Raw genomic sequence first — 22,947 nt, forward strand, 5'->3', positions numbered from 1 at the left:
TTAATTTTTTTCAAGATTTTAATCACATTACTTCATTCTTTACTTTATCATCAAAATAAATTCTGGGTTTATACATTTTTTTTTAAATACTTCAGTTTGTGTGAAATATAAATTAAGGTGTGAAAATCTATAAAATTTTCGTTTCAAAGGTAATACAACATTTTTTTCTGAATAACAATAAAACACATCACAAAATAGAAAACTTATAATTAGAATAAAAACCTAATCATTCATCATCAGAAAATTCATATTTTTTCTGAGCTGCTGCTCTAGCAGTTCGACTTGTTTTTAAAGGAATATACTCTTCACTATCACTGTCATCATCATTGTATGTCAATTTCTTTGTTTTCTTTTTAGTGCCAATGTCGTCCTCTGAATCTGATGTTATCTTTGCTTTCGTAGCTTTGCTTTTTCCCTTTGCGGGTGCTTTTTTAGTTTTTTTATTGCCTAATGATTTCTCAACTGAATTAGAGTCTTTCTCTACCTTTTTTGTAGTATTTTTCTTTTGAGCTTTCACTTTGCTTAATTTTTCACCAAAATCACTATCCGAATCAGAACCAATCTTTTTTTTCGAAATTGTCTTCTTAGGTGCATCCTTGAAACTGTGATCAGAATCAGAGTCTGAATCCAAAACCATAATCTTCTTTGTGGCTTTCTTCGGATTTGTTTTCAATTTTTTATTCTTATTTTTGGATCGGTCCTCCGAATCACTTTCACTACCACTTATTGATTTTCTCTTAGATGTATTTTTTTCCGCATCAACATCATTGCCTTCTTTCTTACTATCATTTGTAGGTTTTTTTCCTATCAAGCTATCGAACATATCTTCAGAGGTTTCATTTCGAGGTGGTGGAGGTGCATCACTTTCACTATCAGAGTTTAATATGCTTGAAATTACTGGAGCATGAGTTTCTTTAATGGCTTCATTTTCATGCAATTCCAAAACATCATCATTACTTTCCTCTGAATCAAGGTCATATTTTATTTTTTTCGGAGAAATCCTCTGACTCTTCTCCCTTTTTTCTACTATTGGAGAGTCCCTCCCAGAAAATTCACTTCCAGAACGTTCTTCATCTGAGGATGCAGAATCATCTCGCCTTTTCTTTTTCCTTGTGCCATTATCAGCTGCTGAAAAAAAAAAAAAAAAAACAATTAAGAATTGCAAATGATATAACATACATCCAGTTGTTTCGAAATGTATGACTTTTCCAGTAAATGTAAGAAATGAGGAAATCCCAAAATTCAGAAATGATTTTAGATTTATCGAATGGTCAACTATGATACTAGTGTTTCCGCTTTTTATTGTCCTCTATTACATAACCTCCAACAAAATGATTTTGACTAATACTTCCTCACTCTTGGCTCTAAATTGTTGGTGGTTTCTTCTTTCTACCACAAAAAGTAGGGAATTGGCAAAAACTACAAGAGAAAGAGGTTATTCATACCTAAGCCTAATTTACTGGCCAACATATCCAAAAATCTTTTGATCTACATAAACAAATATTTAATCTACCGAAATATTTTGGAATCCAGCGGAATTATACGAATATTCTACCGAAACTTCAGTCTGTATCTGTGGCAACACTGCTGCAATATTAAAATCAAGATCCTGTATATAGCATGTGATGATAATGAAACTCTGATACTAGTTGTTGAAATCTTTTGATCGGTATTCTTGATTTTGGTTAATACGTTCATTTTTTTCAAGTTCAAAATTACAAAAGTAATACTCGCTTCAGTGTTATAACTCTTCTAAACCTCCGTGCAATCTCTCAGAAATTCAAAATCAATAACTATTGTTCTTCATTTCGATCGCAACGAATTTATGTGAAGTTAAAGTCAATAACATTCAAATATTTTGATCGAAAATTGAAACAATGAACTTACTTTTTTTACTGAAATTCAACTTGGTCTGTTTCAGTGTGCCTTTCTTCACTTTGTTCTCGATGCCTTCAGGAGTACCAAGTTTTTGTTTTAGATTTTTGCCGGATTTCTGGATCATCAGGTCAAATTCATCTTCTTCCTGTTGAATAACGATACCATTATAAATTTTGAAAAAAATATTGAACACAAGGATGAATAATTAATTATAATATACAAACTTACCCCTTTCTGAAATTTCCATGAAAGTCATGAAAGAAGGAATAATCATATAAATATATTGTTAGGATAATGAAGAAATTTGTTCAAGCGATTGGAGAGGAAGTAAATTTCAAAGGTTGTCTCACATCTAGGAGTACTTAAACCAATTTTTTCCTGTAATCTTTTAACTTGAAGTACTAAAGTCGCCGCCAAAAATATTTAGCGATAATATGAAATAAAACTCTTCTTAGATTATATGGAAATTTGGAACTGAATTTAAACCGCCCTTTTTTTTAGTTATAGCGCCATCAGTCATTTCTTATTTGTTATGATGAATTTTATTTTTTATTCAAATTTACTTACGGTACTTATGTTTTCTTTCTTGGTGCCTTTCTTAATTCTGTTCTCCTTGGATTTGATAGCAGCCTGTATCTTCTTTTTCAAATCGTCACTTATTATTGGTTCAACTCGTTTGCCCATTGGAGATGGCATAGTTTCTTGGAGATTCAATTTTTTCTTGCCCTGTACAATAAATTATATAAGTAATCTCAGAATTTCAGAAAAAATAATGAATAAAAAAATTTACTATTCACCTTTCCTGGTATAGTTATTTTCTTCCGAAAGCATGAAAGAAAAATTTAAGTAGGAAAAATGATCAAACGACAAAAAACAAATGGCGAGAACAATCAGGACTCCGCCGTTTGTAAACTTCCGAAAATTATATTATCAAACATTTAACAAATTCTCAACATATTGATATTAGGATTATCAAAAATAAACCAACTCACCACTGCCTTCTTTGCATCTTTAGATATGGTACCAGCTTCATCCTTCCTTTCCTTCTCCTCCACTTCTTCTAATTTATCTAGAAACTCGTTTAGATCGTCTGTCCATAGATCTGCATTTGACTTGGCTTTTAACACCTTCAACTCATGGACCTTGTTATCACGTTGTCGTAACAACTCATTCTTTCTTTCCTCAGTTAACATCCACATGGACATACCAAGCAAATAGTCGAACTTTTTAACTTCTGTGAGTTTTTGGAAGGCTTTTTCTAGAAAAAAAAAAAAATATATATTTATAGTGCAGGCAAGTCGGTATCTCAGGATTTAATATCAATGCATATAGAGAAATGTGAAAGTCAAACGAAGACCGATAATGTTTTCCCTCTATCCAAGAAATTTTCCCAGACGATTGTATCAGGCGAATTCAATTTTGTGAGATTACAACCCAGTTAACTTTAAAATTTAATGCCTCATTAAAATTTTAATCATCCATTAAACGGCGCAGATAGCCAATAGGCTCCTCCTACTGGAGGAATGAAATTTTGATGACAGCATAAAATTTTAATGAACGTTCCTACAACTGGATGTAATTTATCTATTTATCTGAGACAGAGAAAGATGTCTCTCTTGTTGAAGGTTATGTCACGGTCAAACAGTTAAAAATTCTGTTGGCGGACCTGACACTTTGACAACAGTCATCATTTCAACAAGTTTGATGTGCTTTTCTTTCTAATTCCAAGCATGGTTAAGCTCAGTGATAGCTTGGAAAAAAGCATAGTAATAATAATAAGAGGTTATAACAATTCACATGGCCTATAAAAATTGTTTTTCGTTTGCTCGGAAAATGCTAGGATGACTTCACTTACCTGGATCGACTGGCTTTTTACTTTTGCTTGTGCTCTCCTCGGCATCTTCCGTTTCATCTTCCTGCTCATCATCTCCAGCAGCACTTTTTTGCTTCCATTCCTTAACAGGATCCGGTTCGTAACCTTTACTAATGAGTTCGTCTATCATGGCCTTTCGTTTTTTGTTCTCGATGGTCAGTTCGCCATTACATTTTTCTAATATGAAACGAGCCTGATTGCTCAATTTGGCAACCTCCGCGCCCAGCATACCCTCCAGGTGGTCCTTCCTTTTTTGGTACATTTTTAGACGAATTTGGTAAAATTCTTCCAGAATTGTCATCACGGATTCATACCTAAAAAAAATCAATTATTAAATGAATTTCTTCGTTTGAATTGGAGTTTCTAAATGCGGAGTGCGATACGAGTAAACTGGTAGAATTCGCCGCTTAAGTAAAAAGCGTTATGCTTTTTTTATAAGATGTAGCATGAGGGGATAGAATAACTCACTTTTTCAGGCATCCTAACTCATCAAAGGCACACATTGAGCTCATATTGATCATACTCTGCAATTTGAACACCTTATGCAGACCTTCTTTTTCCAAACTTTCCATTTGCTCGTGTGTGACAGTAATAACAAATTTAATTGTTGTGTCTGTATTGTATTCTTTGTAATCTGTGATCATTGATTTGACTTTCTCCGATCCTGAAGATTAAATAAAATTAATTAATTTGTCTTTGTTGGTACAAAACCTATTTAACTTTAGTTATCCATAATCAATGGATACAGTATGTACAGGAGGATCCTAGGTAACCTGACGTTTGTGGAATGGGTAGAACAGAAAGGATGATGGACGAGGAAAGAAAAAGTAGAGTGGTTGTCTTTGAGATGGAATACCATTTCAGCAAAAATGCAACAGTATATCGTGTAACACCGCATGTTTGCAGTTCTTTTGCAGAAATGGCTCGATTAAAACAGTACAGCGCCTTTTTGTTAACGGCGTGGGACTGTTTCAAGAAACAATCCTACAATGACTTAAAAATCTGACTGATAGCATAATTAAAAAAAAACATCATTTTTGTGTAAATAAATTGGGAAAAAATAATGATTATCAAAAATTAAGATAAATGCACTCAATCATGTGCTAATTGCAGCTTGGGAGACCATAGAACTAAAACGATGCTCTATTACGCATCAATGATAGGACACCCTGTAAATGAGATGCAATTCCTTAATCACATATCAAAATTAAAGTCATTCTGATGAAATGATAGAGCAATCAATTCGCGTCAGATTCTTGTAGATTACCCAGTGATAAAAATCACTTTTTCAATAGAAATCTTTTGACCAGCACCTGATGCCAAAATTTAAGCAAGCAAGAAAATTTCCATATGACTGAATAAACTTACCATGAAGTAAAGTTTCCAACACTGATTCTTTGTAATTCTGTGTCCAAGTATGTACGGGCAATTCCGTAATCTCCAATTTGTTATTTCCTAAAATGGATATTTCACCATTAACCACATATCTTTGATCTCCGCAGTCTTCGATGGTTCCCTTAAAATTCTTGTACCAAGGACAAAGAGGTTTTGGTTGTTCCCCTGCTATCATTCTCTTCAAGTTATCAATAATATCTTTCGGATTGAAATTGGGTATTTTTGTCATCCAACCGGTTCCTATACCATCTGCTCCGTTTACCAAAACCATTGGAATAATGGGTATATACCAAACTGGCTCGATCTTCTGGTTGTCATCGAATTCGTGTTTGAGGATAGCGTCATCATCAGGGTGGAAGAGCAATCTCGTCAGAGGAGACATTTTTGTGAAAATATACCTAAAATGATAAAAGATGTTGTGACAAACTAAGCAAGCACACGACCAAGTTTGGTCACAAAATTTCAACTCCTTTTACTTTTTTGTGTCTAAGAATATAGTTCAAATGGGATAATGCTACTGATTCTATCACAAATATTTATGTAAAGGTTTTCCAATAGGAAGTTTCATTTTGAGAAGCTCGCTATCTGCACACCTGTCACTTTTGAAGCTGTCTTATTTTGACATTTGACAAGTAAAAACTACGAGCACTACAATTAATAAAACAATCGCAATTTTGCAAGAAAAGTTTCCTGGCCATGTTATTTCTTGAAGAGGTGGTCACAATTGGCCACCGAGATCTTGTGGTTGAACACCTTCAGACTTTTAACAATGGGGCCACGTCTATGCCAATGCTCCACAATCGATTCAAGACCTTAAAGATGGAAAACCCTTCACATAAAACAATATCAGATTAGTTCCATCATTTAGAATACAATAACAGCTGGATATATTGTTATGATATTTGATTAGTGTCTGCCCAATAATACAACCGTTTTCCACCCCGAAGGGCAAGAAAAATTTTGACAGTTCCATAAACCACAGAATTCATCCACTAACATGGCCAACCAGGGTACAAGATATAATCTATAATCTGACAGTAGACATCAGGATATGAAATTTTTTAAAGGTTATAGGATTTTGACACATAATGTATGAGACGGCATAAAACGTCGCATGCATCAAATTCAATTAAACTTGAAAGGAGCAAAGATTGTGAAGGTATTAATAAAAAAAAAAACGGTGAAAAATACTGTTTCGCTTACCTGGGACTGGCCGAATCTTTACCGCCAGCTAAGCGCGTACCAAACTGACCCCTTGGCTCCAGCAAATTGATGTTATTGCTCCCAACGAAATTTTGCGCCAAGTTCACTATGGTCATACACAGGGAAACTTCACCGTGATGATAAGCCGACATTTCGGCTACCGAACCGGCAAGTTGAGCAACTTTCACTTCCCTCTTATCGTTACGCTTTATACAGGTATACACCACCTTCCTCTGACCCGGTTTCAAACCGTCCACCATGGACGGTATGGATCTTATATTGTCTGCGTTGGAGAACAACACCAACTCCAAATTGATGAAATCGGTGTATGTGATGTACTTCGTATCTTTTTGATACAGATATTTCTCCGCTAGACCCAGTTCTTTCCGCCTTCTGCTCTCCACCATGAAGTTCGTCAGCCATTCTTTCCTGTGATCGACGTGCTTTTTGCTGAAGGCCAACATAATGTGGTCGTCGTCGGTCTGACCGTCGTATCTGAATTTTATACGATGCTTGGCCATGTTTGTGAAATATTCTTTGGCCTCCTTCGACGTGGAGGTACCCAAACCTGAAAAAAAGGAGAAGAAATTTTATACATCATTAAAATATTTAGCATACCCCTGTTCTTACGACAGATGACGAAATTCCGTGCCGATAGCGTCATCAGAATCATACAAAATTCAAGAACATTAAATTTAAATAAATTCATTCGTTTCAGAAGATCCCCACAATGGAGGGGACTTGTCACGCTATTTTTAAATGTTAATAGATTAGCTCATAGAATGTACGTTCTTATTGCTGATGAAAATTATATGAAAAAAAAAATTCAGAGTCATTGGGTTTTTCTCAAAAAAGGTAAGTTTTAAGCATATAAACCTATGAACAAACATATGTTTGATCATTTATACTTTTTTGATACACCCTGTCTATTTCCAAACAATTTGAAAATGGAGCTCTAATGAAGTCTTATGATACTGTTTTAAAAAAAAAAAAAAGAAAGTTTAGTCGCTTAATAGTAAAAGGTTTGAACTACAGGGTGGGCAAATTTCAATGTTTTAGCACTACAACTTTTAAACCAGATGAGATAGACATCTGATACCCCATTCTCGGTCTCTTTTTCTGAGAAACTAACAAGGGTAGTATTCATTTTTGGCCACCTTCTTTTGTTATCGAGTTATAAGCGAAAATTGGAAAAATGGCGATATCGAAAAACATTTATATCTCCGCTAATACTGATGATAGAGCTCTGAAATTAAAATATTATACAGGCACTTTTTTACGTAGAATACAGTGGCGTCCTCGTATTTTCAAAAGGGTTTTCAATTACGAAGCTATGACCCAAAGTTATGTTTTTTCAAATGGGAACACTAGATTTTTGTGCCATTTTCTGAAAGCTTGATTTTTCCTGATCACTCGAACTCGAAAACAAAAGAAGGTGGCCAAAAATGAATACTTCCCTTGTTAGTTTCTCAGAAAAAGAGACCGAGAATGGGGTATCAGATTTTGTCTATCTCATCTGGTTCAAAAGTTGTAGTGCTAAAACATCGAAATTTGCCCACCCTGTACACAATAAGAAATTATTTTTATCAACTGAATAACCCTATTCTACCAGGATAGCTATACAAAACTCCAATGAAATCCGAAAAAAATAGTTAAAGTTGCGACTTTAACAAAAATGTTGAAAAAAAATGTCTGAAATCGGAAGCAATTTTTTTTTCATCCCGAAAGTCATCAGAAAGCTGCAATTACTTTTAACTTGGAAACAATACTAATTTACAAACTACGAATCGCAAAAGAAATGCTAAACAAACTAAATAACCAAAAGAACAAAGACTGACTTACGTTTAAAATTTTTCTTATAATTCCTTCTAATCATAACCCTAAGTTTCAAACTTTTACTATAATTCTTCATCTTCACAACTTTTCACTTCGAATCTCACTAGACTAACAACGCAAATTTGTACACAAGCTTTATCAATGCTACGTAAAGGAACAATCTCTTGAGCTCTAATGGTACAGTGTTACTTCGACGACGTCAATTCGAAAACTGAAATTTGAAATTGGACTTTCTTGGGTGCATTAGTAATCATATCTTGAAAATGTTTGTTTTCTTCTTTTTCCTTTCTTCTTTTTATCCGTATTTTCGATACTACAGATCTGAACAATTTGCAGTTGTTATTTTCTAGCTACATGTTATTGTTAATTATTTCTTTGAGAATAAATTCTTGGAAACATAGCTGTAAATTTAAACTAGATAGTGAAAACTTTACCTTATGCCTAATTAAAATACAATCAATTTTCAGGTATAATTGTGTTTAATTATATTTAACGTTCGTTTCTAACCAAATAATTAAAATACCATTAACCCTTATCATAAAATAATTGAAATATTATAAACTCTCAACAGAAAATTGATGATATTTTAATTAGCTGTACATAGGGTGAAGTTTTAATTATAAAGTTAAATCTTGAAGCTATGTTTCCGAGAATTTTCAAGGAAATAATTATTTTTTTTTTATTTTCAAAAAATGAGTGGATATGGGATTCACCCTGTACATAGTAGACTGAAGTTCTTAAAGAAATGCAGTACAATCCCGATTATTCGAATCCGGTCTATCCGAAATAATCTATTTAAAAACAAAAATTTCGATTAACTGAAAAAATTCGCATTATACGAAACGATTCTCCTATACTGCTAGGTGGTTCCCCTCGGGGTTGTTTTGGTTAGCCGACAATGTTACAAGTACATATGTACACTGCGCAAAACAATTAACGCACATTATGGAAATCTCAAATTTATTTTACAACTGAAGGTCTTCTCAATGATAATTATTTTTATCAGAATTATGCATGCTTATGTTATACACTTTCAACGTTTTTTTTCAATAAAGATGTTTTTTCCCAGCAGGAATAAAAAAATATGAGATTATCAGATTTTGAATATATTGGCTCCATTCTGAAATCAGTTGTTCTCGATCAATTCTAGTGATCAATAGTTTTTCTTTCGTTTGATTTTCTACACTCGATCGCTATGCAACGCGAAACACGCAATTTGACCCAAGAGGAATGTACCCAAGCGGTAGTTTTGCGAGAAGAAGGGTGGACATACACAAAAATTGCAGAAAGGTTTGGAGTTTCCCATACAAGTGTGTCCAGAATGTTGCAGCGATTCAGGGAGACAGGTATGAATGTCCGAAGACCAGGACAGGGTAGACCACGGGTAACAACTGCCATTCAAGAACGTTACTTGAGAGTTTCTTCGTTGAGACAACGGTTTGCAACCGCTCGCCTCGTTCAAAATCAGCTTGAGCAAACTCATGGGGTGCAAATTAGCACTCAGACAATAAGAAATCGCCGCGATCTGCCGCGAAAAAATTTGCATAGAATTTTATAGAGCTTATGAAAGAAAATGATTCACAACCAGACCAGATCTACAATTGTGACGAAACCGGCTTGAACTACTAACTAAATGTTGCCCTCAAGTACCTTGGCTTCAAAAACGGAAACTGGAGCAACTGGTTACAAACATAGCAAAGTATGTATCACAAATTTCCATTATATTATGAATCGGTAAGTCAGCAAAACTACGAGCCATCAAGATTATTCGTTCCAATGCAATAGGGGGGCACCCCTGCGGAATGTGATATTTTTTTACCAGTATCCTTGAGGTACGAACGAAAATTTTTGTGTTACAAATATTTACTAACGAGTTACTATCGATTGCAAAAAAAAATCTTCGAAAAAGTGGGTGCTAACTTCACGAACACCAGAAATAGTGCTAAACGAGTGCACTTCAAAATTACCTCATCTTTGAACAGTGAAGTTTAGAATGGGATATTTATTTTATATTTTACGTTGCATTCAACATGTCTTTTATGAATGTACATATGTACATATTTAGGCATTTATGTACATATTATGTTGAAAAAAATTAAGTAATATATATTAAACAAATTCTTTGTTTTTTTTTTTGAATTAATAATATTTCATAAATGTTTTCAAGTTGATCCAATGATATACGCATCCTAAACTCCTATTTTCCAAAAAAAAATAAATTCGGATCAACCAAAATTTCGATTATCCAAAATCACTTTGGTCCACATTATTTCGGATAATCGAGACTGTACGCTAACTGTTATTATATAGAGGGTGACCCATTTTGAAAAATTCACTTCCTTGGGAAAAGCCTGAATCAAAAAATGTTTCAAAAAAAAGTTTCCTAGTCTTCAGGGAGACATCGATTGTAGACATTCAATGTAACCTTGGAGATTGATTTAAAGGTGGTTATTTCAAGGTCATTTTATTTTTTAAATAGATAATGTAGTCTTCCTTACAGAATCTTATTCTTTGTAAAAAACAAGGAATATTTTGTTTCTTTCGTTTTTGCGATGAAATTAATCGTGTTTTATGCTTAAGATGGTTATGATGAAAATCTTTTACACTCAAACTACTGAGCATATTTAAATAAGTGAGTACTGGTGAAGAGATAAATGACAAATCAACAATAAACTTTTCAATTGAAACAAAATTTAATCAATAGTGCATTTCACCCTGACTGTTCAAAAGTTTCCCCATGATTAGCAATGCACAGTTTTATCCTCTGTTCAAAGCTTCAGACGATTATTAAAGCATTAATTAACAAGAAAAAATAATAAGGAGAATTGAATGAATAAGGAAAAGTAATTTGTGCCAACCTTTGTGTGCGATTGGAAAAAAAAATTTAGAAAACTCAACTTTTGACAGCATGTTTCCCTATGGTCAACTCTTAACCTATATTCAAATAAATAATGATCAAGATTGAAAAGCTTACCTTTGTAGTATTTTATATTATAGGTGTGATTATTCGGGGTGTTTGTCCTCCATTCTTCGAATTCGGGCAATGAGTAAAAACTGTGCTCCTCATTTTTCTTCGTAGCTTTGACGATGGGTGTGATGAACTCTTCTAAAAAGTTCATCTTCAACAAGTCCGGCCAGTTGTGATGAATGAAATTAATCAATAGTCCTTTGATGTGGGAACCATCTTGATCTTGATCCGTCATGATCATAACCTTTCCATATCTTAAGGTCTTCATATCATCTACATTTGTGTATTTCTTTTTGTATTGGAGACCTAATATCCTGGAAGACGAAAAAAGATGGTTTTAGTTAATTCAATAACTTTCATGTTTTAGTTTCAAATAAACATTATCAGTAAATAATAAGGCAGATAATGGACTCTCATTAGATAGGTCCATGATGTTAAGGCCTTATTAAACTAAAAAAAAAAATCGTTGGATTATGTACCTGATTAGATTATTAATCTCAGCATTTTCCAAGATTTGCTTATGTGTTGCTTCCCTCACGTTCAGTAGTTTACCCCTTAAAGGAAACACACCATAGTAATCCCTCCCGATTACTCCTAACCCAGACACAGCCAGAGATTTGGCTGAGTCTCCCTCAGTCAAAATCAGTGTGCATTGAAGGGCATTCTTTGTTCCTGCTTCGTTGGCATCTTCCAACTTTGGAATACCTTTAAGTTTAGATTGTTTTTTACCTGCAGTTTTTTTCTGCAATTCATTTTGTGCTTTGAATTTGGCCCAACTCAGTACCTAAAAAAAACAATAAAGAACGATAATACTGCAAGTTATATGCAGTTTCTCTCTAAAATATTATCAGATCTCTACAACTTCCGGTTATACCGGAAACATACTACTACTTCCTCATTTCAAATGGCACATCCAGTATATTATTTGCATCATTAGATAGCTTTTTTGATGACAATTTCATCAATATGCCATGAGTAAAAACTCAACAGCTCCTGAATTAATGGGATTCTTTTAAAAAAATGGTGGCGACAGGGACTCATTTTTTTGAATATACAGGGTGTTTCCTAAACATGCGGCAAAAATTCATTGGGTTGTTCCTTGGACTATTCTAAGAATATTTTGTCCTTTGATGATTTTTGAAAAACCTATTTGTTTCGAAGATATAGGGGAAACAAAATTTCAGATAATAACATTTTATTATGAAAAATTACATGAAAATTCAACTCAACCTACAAAAACTGTTGAAAATGACCACCTCTAGCCAGCATACAAGCATCCAATCTTCTCCTCATTGACTGCCGAACCCTTTCAAAAACACCAGGATCATTTCTTATTAAGTTACACCCAGCAATGATCCGATTTCGCAAGTCTTCCACATTTTCTACTGGAGTGGTATAAACTAATGATTTTAGATGGCCCCATAGGAAATAATCTGGCCGTTTTTAGTAATTGGAATGTTGTTAAACAAATTTAAAAATAAATTGTACCTACTTAGTAAACACAGTGCGGTACGCATTTTTATTTAAACTATTATTAATTTTAAAAATATGAAAAATGTTGTTCGCCCTGTATCTTCGAAACAAAGAGGTTTTTCAAAAATCATCCAAGGACAAAACATGCTTAAAATAGTCCAAGGAACAACCCCCTGAATTTTTGCCGCATGTTTAGGAAACACCCTGTATATTAATAAAATTACTAAAGGACTTTTATTAAATGTATTAACATTTATAGAGGGCGAGGTTCAGTTCGTTCCGAGTATTTCATTCCCCAAACGTCCGTTCAACTAACTCTGCAAAAAATTTTTTTATCGATTCTGCAAATACGAAGTATTATAAGACCGTTTGCAGTTTGGATCATAAAAGGAACAGGGTGTTTATAAGAAGATCATGAACTTGAACAACTCAAATCCATCAAAACTCAGATTTTCTAATTAGAACCTATATTTTTTATTATTTCAGTCGCAATTGCTGTGTGTGGAGTAGTCTGTGACTTCCGGAAAACACAAAAAAAAACTAAAATTCGATCTTTGTATAACTAAATCTTACATTTCATGAATCATAACTAATTTTTTGTTGGGATTGTTGAGAAATCCATAAAACAAAACAATTTTCAATTACCAAAAATTGATATAGAATCATTGTTTTAACGAACCATATTGTTAAATGGCTAAGCTTCAGATGATAGTTCTGTCTGACATGTCATTGAAACAGGGCTGTGAAATCTGGACCACGACATGAATAACCCAGTATTTCTGTGATATTACAACAGATTTTTTATTAGAACAAAATATTTTTGGAATATACCTAAAACCAAGGTTAGTTCTATCTGGAAATTCGACATAACTGGATTTGTTATTGAAGAAAAAACCAGTAACTACCAGATTGGTTCATTATATCAAAAGCATATTTTTGTTCAATAGTTACCTGCTCAATTATTCCAGATTTGATAACTTGATTGGTAAATTTTTCTGATAGAGTACATTTTGATCCAAAATTTTTACTTTGAAGGGTCATGTTCTCTTTAGTTTGTGAATCAAATGTAGGATTAACGATGAGACAATTCACGAATACCCACATATGATTCTTGACTTGGAATGGCTTTATTGTCACTCCACCTTTATTCTTTTTCTTTAATACTTCTATCAATTGCTTGGTTATCATATCTGAAACATAGTCTACATGCTTGCCTCCTTTCGTCGTAGCTATACTATTAACAAATGACATTTGTTGGAAGCCTTTATCTGATGTGGTTAAACCAACCTCCCATCTTTCTCCAGCTTGCTCGTAAACTACTTTCAATGGATTACCTGAAATCGAATTTATTGCATTTTAATCTATTATTTACATATACGGAATACTGTTGGGCTAGTTTTGCACTTTTATATTCTTTCATTTGTTGGATTTGTCTCTGTCTGAATAGCAGAATAATAAGATGTCTAGAAACCCTAGTGTATGCACTGATTAGATTTTGTTTCGAACTTTTTGAAATAGGCCACCTATTGCGTTGGATAAAACTTATCAGAGTTCTGTAAGGTGGCACTGTTCAGAAATGTTCAAATTCCCGCTTTCTGTCAGATGATATGTCAAATGTCAATCAGAATTTTCAAATTTCGATTATTTGAACTAACACACATAAATATTCTTTTCCTACAACAGCTATGAAAAATAACGTATTCTTCATAGCTTACTCAATTTCAAAACTATGTATTGCTCATACTGTGGGAAATATTATTTCTCACGGCATTTTTCCCACACCTCGCTTGGTATACCAATGAAATTGGACTTTTGAGTCGTTTCTATGGAAACGCAATAAATTAGCACATATTATCAACGAAGGCCATTTTGATTTGAATCAAGTCCATTACTTGGATTTTTGAAATTTGTGCAGTTGTAGGAAATGTATAGTGTGCAACATGTGGAGAAAGTCCTTTTCTCGATCGTACACGAGCCTGAAAGTCAAGTGCCGCAAATAATAATAATAATAATAATAAGTAGATATATTTCAGAGAATGTTACAGTGTCATACAGATGTTAATATGGTAACATTAAATGAAACAATGTCATATAACCAAAAACAAAACAAAAAAAACGATCATCCTCACAATGCATGTACTATACGCGCATAAAGTCCTCTATAGAATAAGGCTCTAAATCAATCAACAATTCCTTAATTTTTTTCTTGAACACTTTCATACTATCACACATTTTTAGGTTCTCGGGAAGTTCATTAAACAATCTAATACCCGAATAAGAAGGGTGTTTCTCCGTTATTGTGAGTCTATGTATCGGATAACTGATATTGAAATTTCTCGTACCATAGTTGTGCATAGAACCGCACTGCTCATAATGTTCCAAATTCTTAAACATAAAAACTAGCACTTCGTAAATGTAGAGAGCATAGACAGTGAGAATATGGTTCCCTTTGAAGACTCCTCTGCATGATTGACGGTAATCCAGACCAAATATAGTTCTGATAACCCTCTTCTGAATACGAAAAATCTCCAGAGTGTTTGAGTTGACACCATAGAACATCAAACCAAACCTCATCAAGCTCTCAAAGTTGGCGAAATAAAAAATCTTGAGTGAATTCACGTCTAAGTATCGACCTATTATTCTCAAACTATATGCGACAGAATTCAATTTCTTTCCCAAACCAATTATATGGTGGTGCCAATTCATGTGTTCATCTATGGAGATGCCTAAAAACTTAGTAGTCCGATCAGTGTTCAGATCTCTATTCAACAACCTCACAGTGGTTGGTGTCTCCATTCTCTGTTGTGGTGTTCTGAACAGTATCAGCTTAGTTTTATCTGGGTTCAAAGCCAAGCCATTCCTTTCAAACCATTGCTCCACTCTATTCAAACACATAGAAGCAGTACTGATCAGTTGGGGATAGTTTGAGCCAGACACTAGCAGGTTGGTGTCATCTGCATAATTTATGATGTGACAATTGGCCAGATTTTCAGAAACAGCTTCCCTGGTCCCAGATTTCTCACATTCAAGAACATTAACAATATCGTTCATAAAGAGAACAAATAATATGGGTCCTAACATGCTACCCTGAGCTACACCCCAGGGGTTTTCTTTTATTTCTGATTTTATAAATTTCCCATTTTGTTTCACCATAGTTCTTTGTCTCCTTCTGATTAAGTAAGATTCGAACCAGTTCAGCACATTTCCTCGAATTCCGTATCTTTCCATTTTGATCAGTAAAGATTCATGATTAAGTGAATCGAAAGCTTTCGACAGATCCAAGAATATACCCAGCAAAATCTCATTATCTTCAAATGACCTGACAACGTTTTTTGTGAACTCTGTTATGGCGGTTAGTACAGATTTTCCTTTTATGTAGCCATGTTGATTGCTACTCAGTACACTGCATGAAGTCATAATGTCAACCAGCCTACTGCACATAGCCATCTCGAAAATCTTAGAGAATGATGGCAAGATACTAATAGGTCTATAATTTTCAAACGAACTATGGTCCCCCTTCTTGTATATAGGAACTATTACTGCTAATTTTAGTTGTTCCGGAAAAATTCCATACTTGAAGGAATTATTCATTACATAGCAAAGGACCTCAGATATGGCATTAATGCATTGCTTGATGATCTTCACTGGTATTTCATCCTCTCCGCTGGTGTACTTATTCTTCAATTTACTTCCCATCAATTGGATTTCCTCTGTTGTTATGGGTTTCAGAAACATTGAGCGTTGATTATAACGAATGTTACAATCAGAGACAGGCCTTACACTGTTCAATAAGCTAGGAATCACATTGAGAAGAAAATCATTGTACTTGTTAGCCACATCTGAAGGGTTCCCCTCAAAAAAAGCACTGTCATGGTAATCCTCACCAACAACATCTCTGTAAATTCCCCACATGCATTTCATCTTGTTGTCAGATAGAGAAATCTTCTCACGGTAAATTTCGGAGCGCTTTCTTGCCAATAAATTGTTGTATTCTTTCTTGAATGCATGATAAATGTTTTTCGCCTCCGGACAAAACTGTTGAACCAACTGGAGTGCAGAGTTTATTCCTATAATTGTCTACATCCAAATCACATACTTCATTCCTTCTATGTTTCCTTGAGGTAACCAATCTTAGCGGAAAGCATTCCTGAAACAATCTCAAAAACAACCCTATGAAACAATTCCACTGAGAGTTCACCTCATCCTCTTCAACATCATATACATCAGACCAATCTTGTTCCACTAGTTTCGAGATGAAAATATTTATATTTTCAGATGTATAAAATCTCTTGTAAGATGTAACAGGTGAAACACCTCCTCTCAAAGAGAAGGAGAGCTTAAGGCCCAAGTGGTCAGAAATAGCAGTATATAAAATATGGGTGGTAAACACTTTCTTAAAATTTGTGATTATGTTATCAATGCAAGTGCTTGATGTAGCAGTTACTCTTGTTGATTCACTGAAAGTTAAGTCGAATGAGTAGGAATTCAGTAGAAAATTTACCCTGACAACATTCCTGTGGTCCTTGAAATCAATATTGAAATCACCCGCTATGAAAGCTAGTTTATTCTCAGAAATGATAATTTCCAAAATATCTTGTAGTTTCATGTAAAATTCCTCCAATGTAGTACTATATGGTGGTCTGTACACACTGATAATGATAAAGTTTTCAACGCCCAAAAAACACTCGACAGCGGCACACTCGAGCACTTTATCTTTGGATAACTTGTTTATTTGATGGTACCCTGTATTTTGTACCATTCTTGATGTAAACTGCAGTTCCGCCGTGTTGACCTTCCTGTCTGCAATGAAAGGCGGCTAGTTTGAAACCAGTTAATTTATATTTTTGGAGTTGTGTAGCAGTTTTCCAATGTTCCGAGAGTGCCAGGAAATGGCATTCTGGGTTATCTCCGAGCATTGCATTCAGTTCATTCACACTATTTCCTATGGATTGGACATTCTGTGAAATAAGGCTCACTGAAAGCTGATCCCTATTCTCCACTTTGAAAAGATTGTCCTCGTCCAAGGAATCGAAATCTCCTCACCAGAACACCTTGAGGCCACATTTCCGGCAAACTTCCACACTCGCGAGAGAAGTTGGACTTTCCTCACTTGTTGCACAATCACTATTGGCTGGGGTTAAGATGTCTAAAAACATGGTGTATGCATAACGTGACCATTTATTTTTTTCATCAGAGCGGGACATTTACATAAAAATAGATGAAAGAACAAAAAAAATTGAGTCCAGAGCGGGACACTAGACTGAGTAACGCAAAAACAAGACTTTAAAGAGAAAAGGTGTACAAATCAAATGATTTCAATCAGAATTAATAAAAATTATAACTAACAAATAAAACTTGTGATGAAGGACGAATGAAACAAAAAAGAACCGAAAAAAGGGTTCAACACAAGCAAACAAATTACCATTAACATTAAAAATGAATAGATATATTTAAGTGAAAACAACTTAGGTATGAGATTACACGAAATAAATAACAATAAATCAGAGAAAATGAAGAGATAAACAACAAAAGAATAAGAACAACTGGAAAAGCAATACCAATCATCGAAAAAGAAATATCAAAAACTTATGTGCAACATTGTAACAACGAAGGAGTCAAATAACAAACCGAGTAACAATCAACATTAAAACTGAATGGGAATATTACTAAAACTGTTATCATCTTATTCATATGAATGAATAAACAAAAAACAAATAACAATCAATATTAAGATAAATGAAAAATCAATCACCATTATTTTTGTACTTTTCGGTGGAGCAAATCTGTTTCAATATATCTGGTCTAGTTTTCAAATACGAATAAAGCTCATTACATGTTTTTTTGATGTTAACTTTTGTAAATAGAATGGCCTTCAATACTGCAACACTTAACTGCGTTTTTTCAATTTTCAATTGACCATATTTTATTCATCAGAGAGAAAATTCTCTCTACAGGAGCGTTACTTCCAGGCAGGCACATAACATACTCAGAAATGATATGAAAGATTTCACAAGGGATATTATTGGCACGGAAATGCAGGAACAGTTCTACCCATCGTTGTTCAGAGGCGATATTCTCAGCATTCCAGTTGGTGATTTTCTCATCTGTAAGATATTTTGAAATGAGGGAAAACTCTTCAAATGCTTCTGTATCCTGGCTGCAGCTAATAAAACCCTGAGTGATCAGTATATCCACTACCTTCTGAACTTCTTCCCAAGTCATTCTTTTGTTCAAGTTGACCCATTCGAATATCTCTAGTTCTATATTGAACTGACACCATTGGTCCAAGTATTCCTTACTCGTTTTATAGAACTCGGAAGCCACAGTATTAATGTTCTGTTGGTCAAATGTATCATCAAGAGAGAGAGAGAGAAATTAAATTTATTGATAAATCAAATGGCTATCGACCACAGTCTTCCAGCCAGTTGCATACATTTTTGTATAACATATTATTTATAAGTATTAAAAAAATAAAAATAAATATCATCCTAGTGATTCCAAGTGTTCGAAAAGTGGCAAAGCTGGCAACTTTGCCTTTGGTGTAGTTGGTCTGCTGTAATGTTGTATCAATGGCTCCATTATATTGATATTATCTTGGTTATTGATGAATTTTTTGCTTAGTTTTTGCATTCTTTCCAGTATTGGTTCTATTCCCGTTGTCTGATATAAAAGCTGATTGGATGGATTGTGCAGTGGGTTGTTGGGATGTCTCATTTTTGTAATCTTACGTAAGCAAGTTCTTTCCGCTACCTCAATTGCATTCAGAGCTGTTTTTGTCGAATTTGAGAAGATTATATGTCCATAGTCCAATAAAGGTCTGCATATCATTTTATATATGGTACTAGCTGTTTTACTACTGATTCCTTTGTTTTTATATGTAAGAGATCTAAAATGCCCAGCTCGTGTTATCGCTTTTTTCTTTTGAAGTTTTAAGTGTGCTTTGAAGTTCAACTTGTTATCAATCTTTATGCCTAGGTATTTGCATGAATCTGTTGGAGTTATTGTGTCACTTCCAAGTTTTATATTAGGAGAGTTGGCATTGATTTTATGGTTAAAAATGACGAGTTTTGATTTCCTTGGGTTAGGTTGTATTCTCCAACGTCTCATCCATGCCACTGTTATATCCGCCAACTTCTGTAGACCTTTCATACACTCTTTCAGTGATTTGTGGTGGGATATTAAAGTTGTGTCATCAGCAAATTGGAGAACATACTGTAGACTGACGATGTCCTGGTTTCTGAAATTAGATTGTCTGTACAAGTCACTGCAGAACAAATTGTAAAGTAGAGGAGAGAGTGGTGAGCCTTGTGGTAGTCCTTGTGCTGTTGTAAATTTTTCTGAGGTTTCACCTTTGACCCGGACTTGTAATTTTCTGTCTAGAAGGAAATTGTTTATAATTTTTATCAAATAAATGGGACACTTTAAATGGAAAATTTCGGAGATAAGACCGGCGTGCCAGACACTGTCGAAAGCTTTTTGAATGTCCATAAATATAGCAGCTGTTTTATTTCCCATTTTTCTATTGCATTGAACATTTGAAGTGAGTATAGTTAAAGGGTGCACAGTCGATGTCTTCTTTTTGAACCCGAATTGACATGGTGGTATATATTTTCCTATCTCATTGCATATTCTCTCTGCCAATATTTTTTCAAAATTTTTTCCCAATGTAGGTAGAAGTGTAATAGGCCTGTAGTTCTCCATGTTAGAATTATCTGTATTTGCCTTGGGGATGGTAATCAAAATACCTTTTTTCCATTCACTTGGAAAAAGGGAATGAGAGAGACAATAATTATAAATTTTGATTATAATATCGTGAACTAAAGGGTCTAGGTTCCTCAGTATTTTTCTTGGAATGTTGTCATAGCCAGGTGTTGTGTTCTTACCATGGTTGAGTGCCGTATAGTATTCTTCTTCTAGGATAGGTTCAAATGTTATCTCTGATGGAATCTGGGGTAGTTCATTTTTGTACCAATTCTCTATTTGCTTCCTATGCTCCTCATTGAATTCTTTGTTTGCGGATTTTTTAAACAGCTTTTCAAAATGTTTTGCGAAAGCATCAGCAATATCTTTATCCTTAATGAGAGATTCACCATTGACTTGTATTGGATTTGAAAGTTGATGGGTTGTGTACTTTGCAAGTTTTTTAATTGTTCTCCAGTATGTCCTGCCTTTTTGATCCTCGATTTCTTTGCAAGCCTCTAGATATTTATTGGATCTGTATTGCAAGATCATGTCATGAATATCCCTATTCAATTTGTTGAATTTTCGTTTTAAACTTGGATCTTGGTTAGTCTGGTATTCACGAAACAATTGTTTTTTTGTTCTTATCAACTTTATGATGTAGGGAGGAAGGGTTTGGCTGAAGTACCGTTTTTTGAGAGTCGGTGTTTCCTCTGTTATTATTCTTGATAGAGTGTTGTGGAAAAAAGTTATGTACTCAGGGGTCATTTCAATTTGAGGTTCAATCACTTCAAGCATTCTTTTATTCACTTCTTTAATGTTGCATTTTTCATAAAGTAATTTGGTCTCTTGAGTGTATTCTTCAGGCTGTTTTTTTGTATCAATTGAGAATTCAATTCCAAGGTGATCGGATCCTAAGTCTGGGGTAAGAGTTATGTTCTGAATATTATCTTTTATATTTCTTGTACACAATAGCAAGTCTGGTGTGGAGTCTGGGTTGTTTTCCATTAGGAATGTTGGTGGTGTATCCAATTTGATGAAATCTGAGTTTCTGAGGAAGTTGTTAATTTGAGTTTTTTTTCGTTTGTTCACGTTGAAGTCTCCTAGAATAATGGAATATTTATATTGTGATGCTTTCACCAGTAAATTTTCCTCAACAAGTCGGCTGGAGTGATGTATGTAGACCAGAAACATATGGATTTTTTCGTTATTGAAAGGAACAGTAAAATGCAGAACATCGTTCCATGGGTTATTGAAGTGGGGCGGATTGTTTCTACCAATTTTTACTCTGTTAGAAGCCTGCACTAGTGCACCTCCTCTGGTGTTTTGGTTCAATATACTTCCATGTTTGAACAATGTTCTCCAATCCCTGTATTGAATGTTGGTGGTTGCTTTAGTTTTAGTTTCTACAAACATTGTGCAGTCCACATTGTTATGCTCAAGATAATATCGGATCAACTCTTTTTTGTTGATATAGTTGTTAATGTTTGCATACAAAAATTTAAGCATGAATGTCCCCATATAGCTGCACCCCCTCCGCTGGCTCTGTATCCACTGTTTTGTTTTCATTCTCGAGGTCAATCATGAGTACATAAAGTCTGTTACCAACAAAAGTGGGTACCGTGCTAATATTGTAGCTGTCGATGAAGCGTCTCTGGAGTTTTTGAATCAGTTGTTGTCTTTCAATATTTTTGGGTTTGTTGATTTTGTGTATGTATATTTCTATGATGTGATCATGTATTGTAATAGCTTTGTGTATTCTGCTTTTTTCCACTTTTTTAATATCCATATCAGCTGATTTTTTGTTTATTGATCTTATTTTGATGTTTGGAATACCTTCTATGGGCTTAACTGGTCTTTTTGGGCATTTTATGGACCATGCTACATGCTCTGTGGATTGACACGCAGTACACCTTGGTGGTAAACTTGTTGTACATTCTGATTCCTTGTGTTGTTGTCCACATTTGCTGCAAATTATTGGTGAATTGCATTTGTCCGTTGTGTGGGTAAATTGAGAACATCTTGCACAAGGGACTGGTATTGGATCAGGTGGGTAGCTTGGCTTGGCAATGTAGTGTCTGCATTTGAAAAATATGCCTTCATTAATTAGTTTTTCATATGATTTTACTTCACTGGTTATTATGCGTATAAATAAGGATGGTTTGTTTGTCTTCTTTGAGATAATTCTCTTACAATATCGGTGTGTAATTTGGTTTTTCTTAAGAAAATTACTAATCTCTTCTTCTTTTATTTCTATTTCCACCTGTGAGATTACGGCTGAATATGATTCCAAGTGAGTTCTGGGCTTGTTGTGAACTGAGGTGTTGGTTGAAGTTTCACAAAAAGTGTTGATAAGTTTCATTTCCTTCATGTGTTTTAGCGCTTTTGTGAGATTATCCTTGGAATTATTGGATTTGACAATAAATCCCTGTGTGGTTTGGGTAATTATATCGCGTCCATCTGGGAACAATTTTATCCATTCATCGGCGACTTGAAGTCTTGTTGTGTTAGGAATAGGTGTTATGTGAAATAAATTCATTATCATCAATTTTTTGTAGTTTAACTGAAATTGTTCGGACAGAATGAGGTAAGAAAATTGTCCTCTCTTTAAGAGCGAGGCTTTCTCGGAGAAGGTTTATTT

General features: G+C 34.3%; 1 protein-coding gene across 4 annotated transcripts in view; it reads right to left on the bottom strand.

Annotated features, from left to right (window-relative positions):
- LOC123672314 (DNA topoisomerase 2) overlaps window positions 1-22,947 on the bottom strand; it is a 28,167-nt gene continuing 5,220 nt past the window's right edge. For 3 of the 4 annotated variants that reach the window (XM_045606393.1, XM_045606391.1, XM_045606389.1), the window contains exons 4-14: window positions 13,578-13,960; window positions 11,633-11,937; window positions 11,160-11,467; window positions 6,350-6,917; window positions 5,120-5,544; window positions 4,220-4,415; window positions 3,734-4,065; window positions 2,871-3,136; window positions 2,446-2,604; window positions 1,888-2,023; window positions 1-1,128 (exon numbers count right to left, since the gene is read on the bottom strand). In XM_045606393.1, the coding sequence (XP_045462349.1) occupies window positions 227-1,128; window positions 1,888-2,023; window positions 2,446-2,604; window positions 2,871-3,136; window positions 3,734-4,065; window positions 4,220-4,415; window positions 5,120-5,544; window positions 6,350-6,917; window positions 11,160-11,467; window positions 11,633-11,937; window positions 13,578-13,960 (3,980 nt within the window). In that variant the 3' untranslated portion in view covers window positions 1-226. The remainder of the gene's footprint in view (window positions 1,129-1,887; window positions 2,024-2,445; window positions 2,605-2,870; window positions 3,137-3,733; window positions 4,066-4,219; window positions 4,416-5,119; window positions 5,545-6,349; window positions 6,918-11,159; window positions 11,468-11,632; window positions 11,938-13,577; window positions 13,961-22,947) is intronic. The other variant, XM_045606390.1, reaches the window with a different exon arrangement.

This window comes from Harmonia axyridis, chromosome 2 (genome assembly GCF_914767665.1).
Source record: "Harmonia axyridis chromosome 2, icHarAxyr1.1, whole genome shotgun sequence".
In the NCBI taxonomy this organism is placed as follows: Eukaryota; Metazoa; Arthropoda; class Insecta; order Coleoptera; family Coccinellidae; genus Harmonia; species Harmonia axyridis.